The 14,984-nt window shown below is 35.4% G+C and overlaps 1 protein-coding gene across 1 annotated transcript in view; it reads right to left on the bottom strand.

The window, feature by feature from the left end:
* Positions 1 to 5,045: 5,045 nt before the first annotated feature.
* LOC118274324 (steroid receptor seven-up, isoforms B/C) overlaps positions 5,046 to 14,984 on the bottom strand; it is a 146,429-nt gene continuing 136,490 nt past the window's right edge. The window contains exon 4 of the mRNA XM_050705126.1: positions 5,046 to 7,017. Coding sequence (XP_050561083.1) covers positions 6,743 to 7,017 — 275 coding nt within the window. The 3' untranslated portion in view covers positions 5,046 to 6,742. The remainder of the gene's footprint in view (positions 7,018 to 14,984) is intronic.

Genomic DNA, 14,984 nt, shown 5'->3' with positions numbered 1-14,984 from the left:
GATGTAGTTAAATATTTGAATTATTACCGTAATGTGCACCTTTGCCTACCCTTTTGGGGATAAAAGACCATGTTCTAAGTGACGTTGACAGATTAGAATTATAATAAACTCATTTTTGGGTGTGTCGTGTAAAAAATAATAAAAGTTATATATTTTTAATACCTTTATTCTAATGTTCTAAACATTTTTCGAATTCCATTAAGAATTATAAATAATTTTAAAATCAACAGAATTACGACTTACAATAGGAACCTTCACAGTCTATCTACATACATAACGTTCCTTACCGCTTCTACATAGGCGTACATAGCTGCTACAGCCTGCGCTATAGGGGCGTCATAGCAAGCACGAATCAATCGCTTTTCACGTGAAGAGTATGCGCGAACTCGCGGGTCGTGTCGGAGGTCGGAGGGTCGCGACCTCCGACCTTATTGGGCGACCTTTGTCACGCCCACCGCCCTATACCTCTCTGAAACTCCCTGAAACCACTGAAGAAGGATGGAATGAGGATAATTTACTTATGTAATTGCGTTTGTTTGTAGTTTACAGGTAAATGGAACGTTAATTCAGTCGTTTACGCCATTTCCATTGTATATTTCTAGGATTTTTTTTTATTTTGAATGATAAATGAGAGATTATAAGCATCTTCTTCAAGTTATTATATGTTTATGAAACCTGTATACTTATATACTTTAAGTAAAACTTCTCTGAAAAGGTATAGTGTAATGTGTTCATAAAATATATGTCAGGTTGCTTGGTTTTTGATCCAGTAATTCTCACCGATACTTACAATAGTGACTTATTTCACGCAATAAGCTCAAATACATTTAGTAAAAAAAAATATTGCATGGTTGGCGCTAGACAATTGGCAGCCGTGGAACGTGTAGCGGGTACGACCCCCGCACGAAGCGACTCTTTGTGTGATCCACAAATTGTTATTTTGGGTTTTGAGTGTGATGTGTATGTGAACTTATATGTTTGTAAATGCACCAACGATACAGGAGAATACCCTAGGATTTTCTTACCCTAGTGTGGGGCAAAGTAAAAAAATATTTAATTTTATTTTGCTCTAAAAATCTTTATCTATCTATCTTTAGCAGATCTAACTATGTTTAATAATATTATTTGGTCCTAGTGGGAATTAACACGACATTTGTTACTGTTCCGATGACTACGAATAAACCTGGCATGTTAAAATATACTTTACCTCATTGCGATAAGTGTCGTTTTTGTTTCAACAAAGTAGGTTAAGCAATATTTTCCTGTTCAATTCGACTGAATTTTGGTTTTGATTGGTTGTTTCATTTTCAGTATACATTTTCCTTATGTCCACATATAGGACATTTTGTATTGATTTTTGTATAAAACTAGATTGTGTGTAGCAAACTCACATCTAGCCTTTACATTCTGTTAATTGAGAAATAATATATAATAATCTTTAATAATATAATAATCTTTATTACGTAAAAAAATCTTTATTACCACGTAATAAGTAGATCCTAATAATAACTTGGACTGACTCAGGAAGCGAATTCTAGACCCTTTGCTCTACAGCCGCATTTACGGTCACAAGTTACAAGTGCGTTGCCAGCATTTTGGGGGTTAGAAATTTAAGGGTTGTTGGGGAATCGAGAATTAAGAAGATTGGGAACTCAAACTACGAAACACAACGCAAGCATGCTCTTCCACACTTCAGACGAAAGCGATAATAAAGAAAAGAGTAGATAAGGGAGAAAGAGACATTATTATCAGATGTGATAAATAGTTGATGACCCCATAACCCTGCACAGATTGTCATACGCACCTGTTTTAAACGGAATGTTTTTTTTTAAATAAACTTTTTTGGGAGCTAAAGGTGGGTCACGCTGCGTGAGTGAAGTGTCATTTACATTTGTCACGCAGCGTGAGATATTATGTTGTACTATGTTTTGTTAGGTATTTCCAAGATATATGCTATTTTTAGGTAATTCTCTGAGTATTTCTTAAAAATTGTGAAATACTTAGTTGAATAAGTACGACTTGTTTTATAATATTTTTTTACGATTTCCGACATTATATAACACTTGATAAATATTTTGTTGATAGAGTTTGTTTTTAATTTAACTAATAACCCCTTTTTTGAAGGCAGCATATCATCCAATGTACGTGTGTGTCTCCCGCCTTGGGCGAGGCGAGAGGGAGTGTTAGACTCTTACTGACTAAAAACCACCCCGTTCCTACTCCTGCTTTTCGAGCCGGAGTCCCGGTAAAAAGGCTAGATAGTCCTACCCTAAAAGAATATATCAGATGTTATTATGAATGAATGAATTATGAAGCTACTACTCACACAAAACTATGTCTATATAAGTATAAACACAAACTAAACAAATTGATTGAATTAATAATTTTACTTTATTGAAGAAATATGAGCCGCCGCCATCATAACTTCAACACTCGAATCTCCTGCGGAGTGTTTAATATATCTAACACATTATCAACAAATAAAAAATATTCTAACACAAATTATCACGCTTTTGATTTAGTAAAACATGTATTTTTAATGTCCACTTTTTCTTTCCTTACTATCTTAAGTAGATACCTACAGCTGGTATATAGCAATAGGCTTCACCTTCTACATGGGACTTACAACACAAATGGTGAAAAGTAGGTTTACATTGTCTGTGGCATTAATTGCCGTAATGAGCACCTTATCCTACTCCTTACTCCTTCAGGGATAAAAGGCGTGACGATGTGATAACGATATTTTTACTTTAACTGTAGTGATTGATATCACCACTTTTTTTGAGAGGAGACGACATCCAATTTTCTTCTCCCGCCGTGAGCGAGGTGAGAGGGAGTGTTAAACTCTTACTGACTAAAAACCACCCCGTTCCTACTCCTGCTTTTCGAGCTAAACTCGCTAGGTAGTCCGCAGCTTTGGGCCACTATAACCTATTAAATAGTTTGTCAAGTCATAATTTGTGGGTTACAGGTGTCAGTAGCGTGATTGAGTGGGTGAGTCGACGTGACAAGTACAGCGTGTTTGTATTGTCGTTGTATAGAGGGGAATTAAACATGTAATGTGTGCATTTTGTGTCGATTTGAATGAGTAGACTTATTATTTTGTTAGTTGAATAGTTGCTACACATTTTGTAGCAATCACATTCATCGCACTGCACCACAGTGCAATTTGAAGTATTTTATATTTAACTTACAAAATTGGTATATCAATCATGTAATTACAAATATCATTGCGTGAAACAATGTGCTGCCCCAACCGGGATTCGACACTACGTTCCCGCAATCACGAATCCGGACAGACAGGACACAGGTGTATTGGCTAAATGACATTATAGCGACTTCCGCGCAGCGTTCGTGATTTTGTGGTTCCATGGGAATTTTTCATAATTAATTGTTTTTAAATTGTCGTGGGATTGGGACATTTTTTTTAGAAAGCGTTGCTCCACTCTAGGATTTTCTTCTGTGTCGTGGGTGCGTTTACAAAAATACAACTTCGCATACACATGACACCCAGACCCGAAACAACAATTTGTGAATCACACAAAGAGTTGCTCCGTGTGGGAATCGATACCGCTACACGTTGCGCGGCAGCCGGTTGCCCAGCCACCGCATCAACCGTGCAGTCAACTTTACCACCTTTAGCAACTTTACCTCAGGCTGACATCTTAATTAAGTAGAGACCTAATTTTCACTTTCAACAGATTAATTGCAGTAATCACAGCAACTAATTGCAGCAGGTACATTTCCCACGTAAATGGGACCAGGGATCGCGTGCGCTTGCGCCGGCCACCTGCGCCGCGCGTACCGCCGACACTCTCACGCGCACTTATAGTTTCACACGCGGTCACTCCGTGGGTATTGGACAGAAGGTTTAGTGATATCAACACTATAACATTTTTTTTGAGGGCCGAAAATCGTCCAATTACTTCTGCCGCCTTGGGCGAGGTGAGATGGAGTGTCAGACTCTTACTGACTAAAAACCACCCCGTTCCTACTCTGTCTTTTCGAGCAGGACCTCTGTAACCCGCTACGCAGTCCGCAGCTCCGGATTATTACATCGTATGTGTATAGTTGGGCTATTACAAACGTGCGAAGTTTCACGTTAAAAGAATGAGATTGGGATAGTCTCATTCTTTAACAACTGGCATAAGTGTGAGCGAGAGACTAGATAAAAATGACTTTTGACAGTTCACTCGTTTGTATTGGCCCAACTTACACAGTATGAAAATAGTAAAAATTGGCGTACAACAATCCAGTTTTGTTCGAAATTGTTTTACTGCGTGTCCCTACAACACGACACCGGATAGACTGCTGTTTACTTATAATTGGGTGATTAGTGTAAACTCTGGCTTCCGTGTGACGCGATTTGATTTTGACTTTTGTTTTCGATAGGGGAGGGCTGACTTTGATGTTCGTGATTTAGTGCCTCGTCAGTGATTTTTGACTTTGATTAGATTGTGTGAGTGATTAGTTTTGTCGTTGTACACATCTGTGATTGCTTATCTACTTTGAATTGGTCATTGGTAGATTTTGATATCAGTATTTTGTGAAGGTGTTAGGGACTATGTGTAACGGTTATTTTACTTGTGATTGGGTGTGTGATGTGAGTATGTGAAACGGGTGATTCTTTTATCTAAAATTACTTAATGGAATAGGCAAGAACTGGATCTGTTTTATGACTTGAAAATGTGAGATTTTAAGTACTTATGACATAGATACTTGTTTTACTGTATTGTGTTTATATTATAACCAAATAACTGGTGGAATATCATCATCATCATATCAGCCATAAGATGTCATTGGGGGAGGCCTGCTGAACATAGGTCTCCCCCAATAACTTCCAGATAGGCTGGTCGGAAGCGTACTGCATCCAGCGGCTCCCTGCGACCTTTAATGGATGGAACATCATATCCAAATTATGGTACCTAATTGATCTGCCCCTATTATATTCCAATACATAGGATTAATAATTCATAACTGGATGAAAGTGATGTTGTCTTTCAAAATAGAGGGGGAATTAAAACAAAAATAATAAAAAAAGAAAATCCAGAGAGACATATTTTATTCCTCATTAATATTTATTTTTTATACATCTCCATACACTCTCGTACACACACCGACGATATTTTACATCCGTACACTGTACAATTATTGCGAATAAATACATTGCTTCTCTTTTACTAATAATTGTTTGTAGATTTTACTCAATTTTGTTTGTAAATAAAACAATAATAAATTGTAAAATTTAAACATTTGTTTGTAAATTTTGTTTTATTTTAAATAATTATTTTTAAAAAGAATCGTGTTATTGCTTTTCGTTTCAGTAATATTTTTATTATTATTTAATAGATTAATAATAGTGTTTTACAAGCAAATGTTTTAATTTCCAAACTTATTGATTCAATTCCATAATAATTTGAATTATTTAACAAATTAAAAAGTATTCTGGCTAAGGTCATACAAAAAATTATTAAACAGATATTTTTTATAAAAAAAACGTTGCGCTAAAATTGTATTACAAAGAAATAATAATAAATAAAACCATTTTTATAGTTATAGCTATTTTGCATACAAAATTTGTATTTCTCACTATTGTTTAAACAAAAAGAAAATGTTACTCAACTATGTTTTATATTTTTAACTAAAAATATTTTTTTTTTGTTGTACAATTTGTTTTAAAGGAACGATACATACCTATATAAATGCTTTACGGAATCGATAAAAATAATAAAAAATTACGTAATCTTACGTAAATATTTGAGTTATGACAGCACCAGTGGAAAATAAAAAAGAAAGAACCTCGTCCAATCATATTTGTAGGTAAAAACTCTTCGATCATGATTTTAAACTGGGAATGTTATCCAAAGATCAAACAAAACTGAGTAAACTTAAAACAAAATTAAGTAAGAAGTTTATTTACAAGAAGTCTCATTGCCAGGCGTTCCCTAAGTTAATAGTTGAACACATTTTCCTCTTTACTGATATGAATACGAACACCATCTCCCATTCCCAGTTTAACATCATTGACGGTTCTTCACATCTATTTATTTTAGTCGTATAAAAGTTTTCTTAATCCTTGAAAACCTTCCTCTATCTCTAACATACAACTACACACCGACATTGCACGACCGATGCACATCTTATTGCGTTATCAATCCAAAAATTGATTTTATACAATTTCTACAAAAAAAAGAACAATCAGAAAAAATACAATATAATAATAATAAAAAATAAAATAAAAAATCCATCCATCATCGTAGAAAAACTCTTAACTATCAATTTACAATAATAAAAACATTTTATTTACATTATTAAATAGTAAACTATTTTTACAGAGGAACAAAAACTTGAACTAATTCACTACGGAGCCCACTGAACGTTACTTCATGTCTGGTACGCTGCACTCCTGTCGAATATTCAACAGATTGTCTATCATCAGGGATTTTTGCGCGTTCTTTTGTGTCTCCGAAGTCGTCTCGAACTCCTCGTTCGATTTCGGAGCGTAGAAGGCTGATATGGGATCGAAAGAGGGATCGGCTCTCTCGCTTTCCCTGCTAGTTCTGGACCCGAAGTACTCTTCGCTCGCTTCTGTTTCGTGGAATTCGCTTGAGGAGGTCACGGCGTCCTCAGGCTGGGCTTCGCGCTGGTACCTTTGGAAGGGGTCGAACCGCTGGCTCGGCAGGTACGGCGGGAAGCCGTAGGGCGTGGATCATGCCGCTGCCAGCTGCCTCCACATCGTATGTCACATGGTCGCCATGTACGGCCACGAGAATGAGTTCCCGGAGAGCAGCATGTCCCTGATCAGGGTCTCGATGGGGGTCTTCCCGACTAACCGCACAAAGAAGAGCTGTTCTATAACTTGTGAGCTGACTGTCCGTAACGAAGGTAGTCTTAGTAGGAGTTTCCCGAACCTCGTGGGCTGGTTGGGGTACTGACTTCTGCAGTACTCCTCGAGGGCGCACTGGGACTTCTCTTGTAGGCTTTCTATGTGCGGCACGTCTGACAGACCGCACGCATCTGGAAGGAAGAAAGGTACACGTTAGATTGTTGCACTTGCAATAGTTTCTTAATTTCTACAGGGATAAAGATTATTTTGCAAGTTTTATTTGGATATGGTAAGTTGGTTTTTGTTTAATGTCTTTCACAATTGTCTATTTCCTGCATTTATTTCCTCTGTTTTACCTTTGTTGCTCGAATTGTCGTCCTAATCTCCTATTATTGTTTTTAATGCGTCATAAATCTATTTTACTCCCCTATAACGGTGGAAATACCTGTGCTTATACTAATGTTGCCATCAAAAAAGGTTTAATGTAACAGAAAAACTGTTTGCTACATTTAACTTGGTGATTTTTTGACTAAAGATTAACTGGCTTACTCAGAGACATTTAATGACTACTTAACGATTATATTTCGAAAATAATTGCTAAGGACTGGGTTAAGTAACCATTAAATGACTCTGAGTACTGCAGTAAGGGCTTTCTTTAGTCTTTTAGAAAAGATTACGGGCCTTCTCACCTTTCTACTATCTTTATAGAACATTAAACTTGATTAAGTCCCAATTTTCACCAATATTTACTAACATTCTAATCAATGGGTGTTGCCAATGCATTTATCATCTCTTTTATAATCATGTTGTAACACCTAGAGATTCTAATGAGTTGTTAGTGGACATTTTAAGATCTTATTAAGTTTTAGTTTTGTAATATTATCGCTTTAGCTTTTGTGTTGAGTCTATTAGCACATGCATGTTAAATTGTTGCGAGGAGGCGTGAGTTTAGTGAGTTTACTAAGAATCCAATGATTCAACGCTGTTAGGCAACTTGTTACATGGTAATATTGAGGAAATCTTATGTTGTGGTTGTGATATTGGTGTTTGGGTTACAAATTTTGGTTTATAGGACTTTTTTGTTAACTAACATCGCGGTTTAGTTACGTAAATTAATGGAGAAAAGCTCTACTAAGTCTATGTCGCGTTTGCGCACGCTCATGATGAAGAGTCCCTCTGTGACTCGAAACTAGTAGAGCTTTTCTCTATTAATTTACGTGAGTAAACCATGATTTTAGTTAATGGACTTTTTTGTAAAATATATTGTAGGTGCTAAAGTGTATAAGAGATATAAACCTATGTAATAGATATATGCTTATTGTAAAACTTAAAGAGTTTTTAGGTGACATAGCTTCTGCGCTAATAAAGTATTGGTTAGCTATTCCAGTAAAATGAATATTTTATAAGACTTCTTATAAACGTGTTTAAAGATGTACATTTAAAAAGTAACAATTATGACTAATCCTGCAATCGTCAGTTCAACATTTGGGTATCACGTTTTAGTTTGCAAAGAAACAAAATGCAAAAAAATTATAATACCAATTTATGACCATAATCCAACCCTTTAAAAACCGTTCCAATTTTCAAACTTAAAAAATCTTAAAGACAGTCGAAACGAAACAAAGGAAAGATTAATCCTTGCAACCCTCAAAATAAAAATGAATAAGTATTATAACCCGTGAACGCTCGCGGGGTTCTAAGGGACCGGAGGACGTAATGCGATTAAGGCGCCACATTTACGCGGCACATTAATATTTTTTATTGTTATATAGTAAAGATATGGCTCGGTAAACATCGCTGTCGTTATGATGCCAGCCAGATGTCCGCATCACTGGTTCTGGAGTGTAATTACTGTCCAAACCATCCCCTTTATTTTGGGTGAAAAAGGTTGGACGTTGATGCTGTGACGTCATTGTTTATTGTCAAATTATTTTGTTTTGGACTTGTCAAATGAGGTTTTGCTTTATATCATTCTCACGGTTATTCTCACTCTTATCTGCTACTTTGTGCAAAGCCAAGAATGTATTGCGTTTAATTGAATATCCAAGTTTCAAATATATAGAGTATTTGAAGCGTCTTCACACTTAAAACTGCTGATTTTGTTGTGATGTTGAATGTTGTTATAGAGATAAAACTAACTCTGCAAAGTTTTATGATTTTTATGGTACAAGCCGATAAACGAGCAGACGTATCACCTGATGGTAAGCAATCGCCGCCGCCCATGGACACCCGAAATATCAGAGGCGTTACAATTGCGTTGCCGGCCTTTTGGGGGTTAGAAATTTAAGGGTTGTTGGGGAATCGGGGATCGGGAAGATTGGGAAGGTGGCTAATTGGGCCTCAGGTAACCTCACTTACACAACAAAACACAACGCAAGTGTTGTTTCACGTTGGTTTTCTGTGAGGCCGTGGTATCACCCGTTCGTGCCGAAGCATGGCTCTCTTGGACTTAATGTGACTGTGATAAAGCCATGGCTTAAAGTGACTCTACAACAATTTAAAAAGTTAAAGCTTCATTTAATTTACATGTAGATTACTCCAGTACAAACCTGAATTAACAATCATTTAATTGTCTTACCCACTTGGAGCATTCTCATCGGACAACTAGGTTAATTTATAATTACACATCATGGTTGCACGTCACTTTTAATGTTAGTTGAACATACAACTTGTTCTATTGCATTTTATGTATATGTAGCTTCATTTGTTGGGTTTTGTTGCTATGTGAGTTGTTTTTGAGGATTGTATGGTATAGTTTTTGATACGGTTATAGGTTATTTTTTTATAATAACTATCGTGAGACATATTAAATTAACTAAAAATCACGGCTTACTCACGTAAATTAATCGAGATCAGTGATTCGAAGCTAGTAGAGCTTTTCTCCATAAATTTGCGTGAGTCAACTATGATTTTCGGTTAGGTTATACGGTTAGTCAAGCCTTAGGGATATTTTGGTCGTTTAGAAATAAGTAATGTTCCAATGTTTCGTTTTAAAAATGACATAATAGAGGTGTGATGTCATTTTTAAAACGAAACCTTGAATTAGTGATTATAGTGCTGCTTGTAACAACTCCATTTTGGTGAAGTTTCAGAAAATCTAAATCAGTTCTTACTAATTAAGATCATCCGTACTGCAGTTTCATTAGGTGATACTAGAGCATCTATCTATCTACCATCATACACAAGCCTATCAAGTACAATGACGTCATAAGAGGCCCGAACTAACAACCTACATTTTCATTCAATAAACGGCAACTATTAATTCTAATTCGTATGTCTACGCTGTAAACGTCTTGGGATGCTATGACGCAATCCTGCCACCATAATTGTGGTCACTTGTCCTAATTGTTCCAGCGATGCCACTAAATGGTGACAGCTGCTCCGTAATTGATACACTCCCAACCAACAATTGAATCTCTACCTTACTTCTTTAGACTCTGAGTTCGGTTTCAGTTGACGATGCAACAAGAAAAGAAGAGAAAAATCAGTTGTAAGAATTTTGAGGTTTGAGCTTTAGATGTTAAAGTTGAAATTTGAATGTGGTTATTTTGTGTGTATTGAAGGATGTTGTGAGGCGTTTGTTTGTAAGCTGAACAATAAGTTTTGTAATTTGCATTTCCGCACATATGGAGGGAGTGAGATGGTATTGTTTATATACTAGACCATTGTAATGGTCAGTACTTACTAGTTACTATAGTAAATAACATTAGAATTCTGAAGATATAGAAGAAGAAATGATTTGATTCAGAAGATTTTGGGACCATAATTTATATAAAAAAAAAACTCGAAACGAAAAATGGAAATTATTGTAATCTGATTACATTACACCAATAGCATACACGAACAGCTAATGAATAGCAACGAGAGAATACCATTGAAAAATTTGTAGTAGATAAGATAAAAGTAGTAGTAACAGTAGCGTAGACCCTATGTAGTAAACCGGTGATAGGGAAGCTGATCACAAATCTCTGACGCCTCATATGTATCTATATCTATAAACACATTAACTTACAATAAGTGATCGATCGAACCAAAAAAAAAAAAATTTGAAAACGTACACGAAATTCAGACGAAACAGTTAAAACCATCTCATTTAACTAAGACAAGTTAACTACGGATTAGAAGACCCACGAAAGAGGTCAAGATTAGGCAAGACGAAGCAGGTGGCGGGTCCATTTAACTGGGCCTTAAATGGGTCTAATAGACTAATAGAGCTATCTGCTGTCGACTCGATGATTGTCAAGCTTAGGAAGCTCATTCAGATTGTATGTACAGCAGTTAGTTATAGGATTGTTGAAAGATGATAGGTAGGAGTGAAGGATATTGATCTAGATGTCAGGAAAATTTTGGGATTGGGTTTGGTTTTTTTATGGTATAAGCCGGTAAACGAGCAGACGGATCACCTGGTGGTAAGCACTCGCCGCTGCCCATGGACATCTTTAATACCAGAAGCGTTACAAGTAAGCTGCCGGCCTTTTGGGGGTTAAGAATTTAAGGGTTGTTGGGGAAGGAAATAGCGTTGGTGATGGTAAAGATTTGTCTGTAAGTACCAGAACTGGGTAAATAGTTGAATTATGAGTAATAGACAAAACAAAAGTAAAATAAATAAATTTTGACAGGAGAAAAGCTAGAAAAGTGAAGAATCTCATAAATAGTTCCCAAAAAGAATTCAAGGGTCGATAATCTCAACCCTGCACTATCAAATCGAAAGGTGTACGACAATGATCCAAAAGACCAAAGATCAGGCAAAGACGGTGCAATAGCAATTAACCCTGCGCCCGCCGGACATCGTAACAATGTAATATATTTTAATTGAAACGACCCCGCCGTGGATGCAGTAAATATTGGTCGGAATGAACGAGTGAACCTAATTGAATGGATGAAGGAGTGTCGTGTTAAATTTTTAAGTAGGTTTTGAATGAATGACGTCATTTGTTAGTTGCGTAATTTGTTGATTGGGTTCCGTGTTGATTTGTTTAAGGAGACTGTTATTGTTTGCGATGAAGCTAACACTTGTATGGATGATAATGTTTAAGAAATGCTTTATGTAGATTTCCTTAAAAATGCTCCTAACGAAATGCAAATCTTTAGAGGGCAGAAAGTCTAGATATTTTATATTCCAGTTAAAGAATAAATATTGCTATCCTGCAATCTTTTGTATACATTTCTTAAAACACTGATAAACCTACAAAATAGAAGTCAAGATTGTATACTTAATCAAAGAAGTTACCAATCTTTTACTCTCTCTTACTCTTACCTCTCTCTTACTACTCAAAATCAACCTTCAATCCCATTGAAACTGAACGAAATCTTTCAAAATGACCTCAGTACGGCCGACCAGCGCAGACCAATAAAAACCCTTCATGAGCGTGATTCGATACCACTGTTAAACAGTATTGATGGTGGTGTCAACAGATCTGACCCAGGGAATCAATGCTCTATCATGAACAATGAATTCTTATATATGTATGTACTTATCAGTGGATGGCGCCGATGTGTCGAGGGCTTGAATTATATCAATGTTGAGTTTGAGGATGCTTTGTTTATGATGGAGAGCATTTTAATCATGAGGAACCATCATTATTAGATGGTTTGGAGGATACAGGCTTTTGGTAGGTAAAATTGATTCATTATAATGTTATCGCTCTATTCACGTAACTGTTTGACGAGGAACTCGACTAATTTCAAGCCATGCTAAAGGCATTGCTACACGACGCGGCGATATGTATCGTGTAATGCTGCTCATAAGCATGCCTTGAAAATAATAATTAATATAGTTTTGTTTATGTAAGAAAAATATGTTTATTTAATTCTATCTTAGGTTATTCTTTATACTTTATGATGACATGTAACGTGTTAGATCAATTATTCAGTTAGTTACTCGTATAAAGTTTTTACTGAAAATGCTTGCACAAAAATATTAAAAACAATTAAAAAATAAACAAAGCTTCTTCTAAATCAAGTGATTAATTTAGAAGATGTCCAATAAAGGATTGCATTTTACAGTAATTCAGCACACACAACAGAGGTCATAACAATTGGTGGTTAGCGAGCTGGAGTCAAGTAATTTAATGTATCAATCATAATTAAACCAGTGGATTTTGGACTTTGTTTATTTTTTTAAATGCCCGTTTATGAACAGTACCCTTAGTACGAGTTTGCTTTACGTTGAACGAAAACGAGAGCGAGTTCGGCGCTCTGATTGGCCGGTTCGAATAAACCAACCAATCAGAGCACTTTATACTTTAAACGTAAACCAAAATCATACTAACGGTAGTGATGCAATATTGATATATTTTTTATACCACGACGATGGCAAGAAAGTACATGGCCCGCCTGATAGTAAGTGGTTACCGTGGCTTATGAACGCTTGCAACACTTGGGGCATTACATGATAGTGCCAGTAAGCTTAAGAAAAGGTATGTATTTTCCAAAAGTGATACATATTTCTTTTCATTGAAACATTTTGTTTGTAGGATCAATTTCTTCATGATTATCAACATGCTCTCTTGGCTTATTTTGATCTGGTTCGACATGTGTGTGAGTGATTAAAATTTTGTTTGGTTAATAGCAGATGGAACAGCAAATTGAAGTAAATCTATCTTCTATGAAGAACCAACAATTTAATCAAGCTCAATATAACGAGAAAGAATATAAATAAATCGTTATTCGAGTAACCGATTGCCCTCCAGATTTCAGTGTGACGAATCTCATTGACTCTCATTAAATAATCGACTAAAGGGTGATAATCGAGAATTAAATCGATGGCCCGCATCGAGCGAGTGTGTATCGTTTATGAAAAATAAAAATAATCGTCACTCATTAGTCGATTTACGGGTTATGCGGGTGTTTTAGTGACACGGTTTTTTATAAAATACTTTCATAGTTTGTTTGATTGTATTTAATTTGTGTTGTATATTTTTCTATGTGATTGTGATTGGAGCATTTTTTATAGTTTAGAAGTCTATAGTGATTGTAATTGGCCGTGTAATTAATCGTGCACTGACCGTTTCCAATTGAACTGAACGCTCGTTAACGTAAAAAAGTTAAATTTTTAATGTACGAGCAATTGTGTGCGTTGGAATTTTAAATATTTGATGTTTTTTAGTGTAGCCGTGTTTATTTATAAGTGAGATGGTGACTAGTATCAACTTTTTGAGTAGTACACTTTTTTGGAGCCCAACAATGCGCTTGAATAGTGTTTGTGAAGCTTGAAGCTGTTAATAGCTTCTGTGCTTTAGAACGACTAGATACCTACATTATTAAAGATAGTGAATCATTTTGGCTTATGGATAGTTCTAGATTAAAAATCTTTCTGTTATTAAAATCTGAAACTTTAAACCAATAATCTATTAGAAATATCAGCAAATGTAACAATATTAATCTAAATCGTTTTTTTTAACACGTAGGTAAGAAGACCACAGATTATAAAAGCAAATAGATTTTTTTAAACGAATTCTTTTTTTGAAATGTATTTGCAGCAAGGAGGCGTAATACCAAACTGTAGGCGGGAAAAGCAGATGTTTGTTTATGGTTCAAAGATATCTACAGTCCAAACGCTTGCACAGAAAAGTATACCAATATCTCAAACATCTTTAATGGATTTTTAACCTTATTAACTATAGTATTAGAATTGAAAATCTGTTTGATAGTGTAGGATAGTTTGATATGCTTGCGTGTTGTATGTCCGACAATACGTGAATGCCGATATGAGGTATAGGTGAACAATACAAAATCTTACAATGAGGCTTTGTTATAAAATCTTAAGCTAGTGAGATTTGGGTTTTGAATCAAAATTTGTGTTTACCAAAGCTTTTAAGCTGATTTATTTTAATTCAGTTTCATATTTTCAAAGACTAATGAAATAAAAAAGAAAAATACGTCGATATAAAACTAGTTTAGGAGACATTTTGATTTTAACGAATGGAGAAACAAAATTATACTGAATATAAAGTTAAAAGTAAAGCATTTCAAAGACAATTTGTTTCGAATGAACGAATTATATATCTTACTACGAGACAATATAAAAACATGTCACAATAAGTTATTTAAAATAACAAAAACAAGATGCCATTACCTCACCCATAATATAATCTGCCTTGGTCCATATAGAACGAGCCATTTGAACCATATTGTCTGATTTCTAAAGGTAACCTAT

This window comes from Spodoptera frugiperda, chromosome 3, assembly GCF_023101765.2.
Source record: "Spodoptera frugiperda isolate SF20-4 chromosome 3, AGI-APGP_CSIRO_Sfru_2.0, whole genome shotgun sequence".
Lineage (NCBI taxonomy): Eukaryota > Metazoa > Arthropoda > Insecta > Lepidoptera > Noctuidae > Spodoptera > Spodoptera frugiperda.
This window is presented reverse-complemented; position numbering and strand designations above follow the sequence as displayed.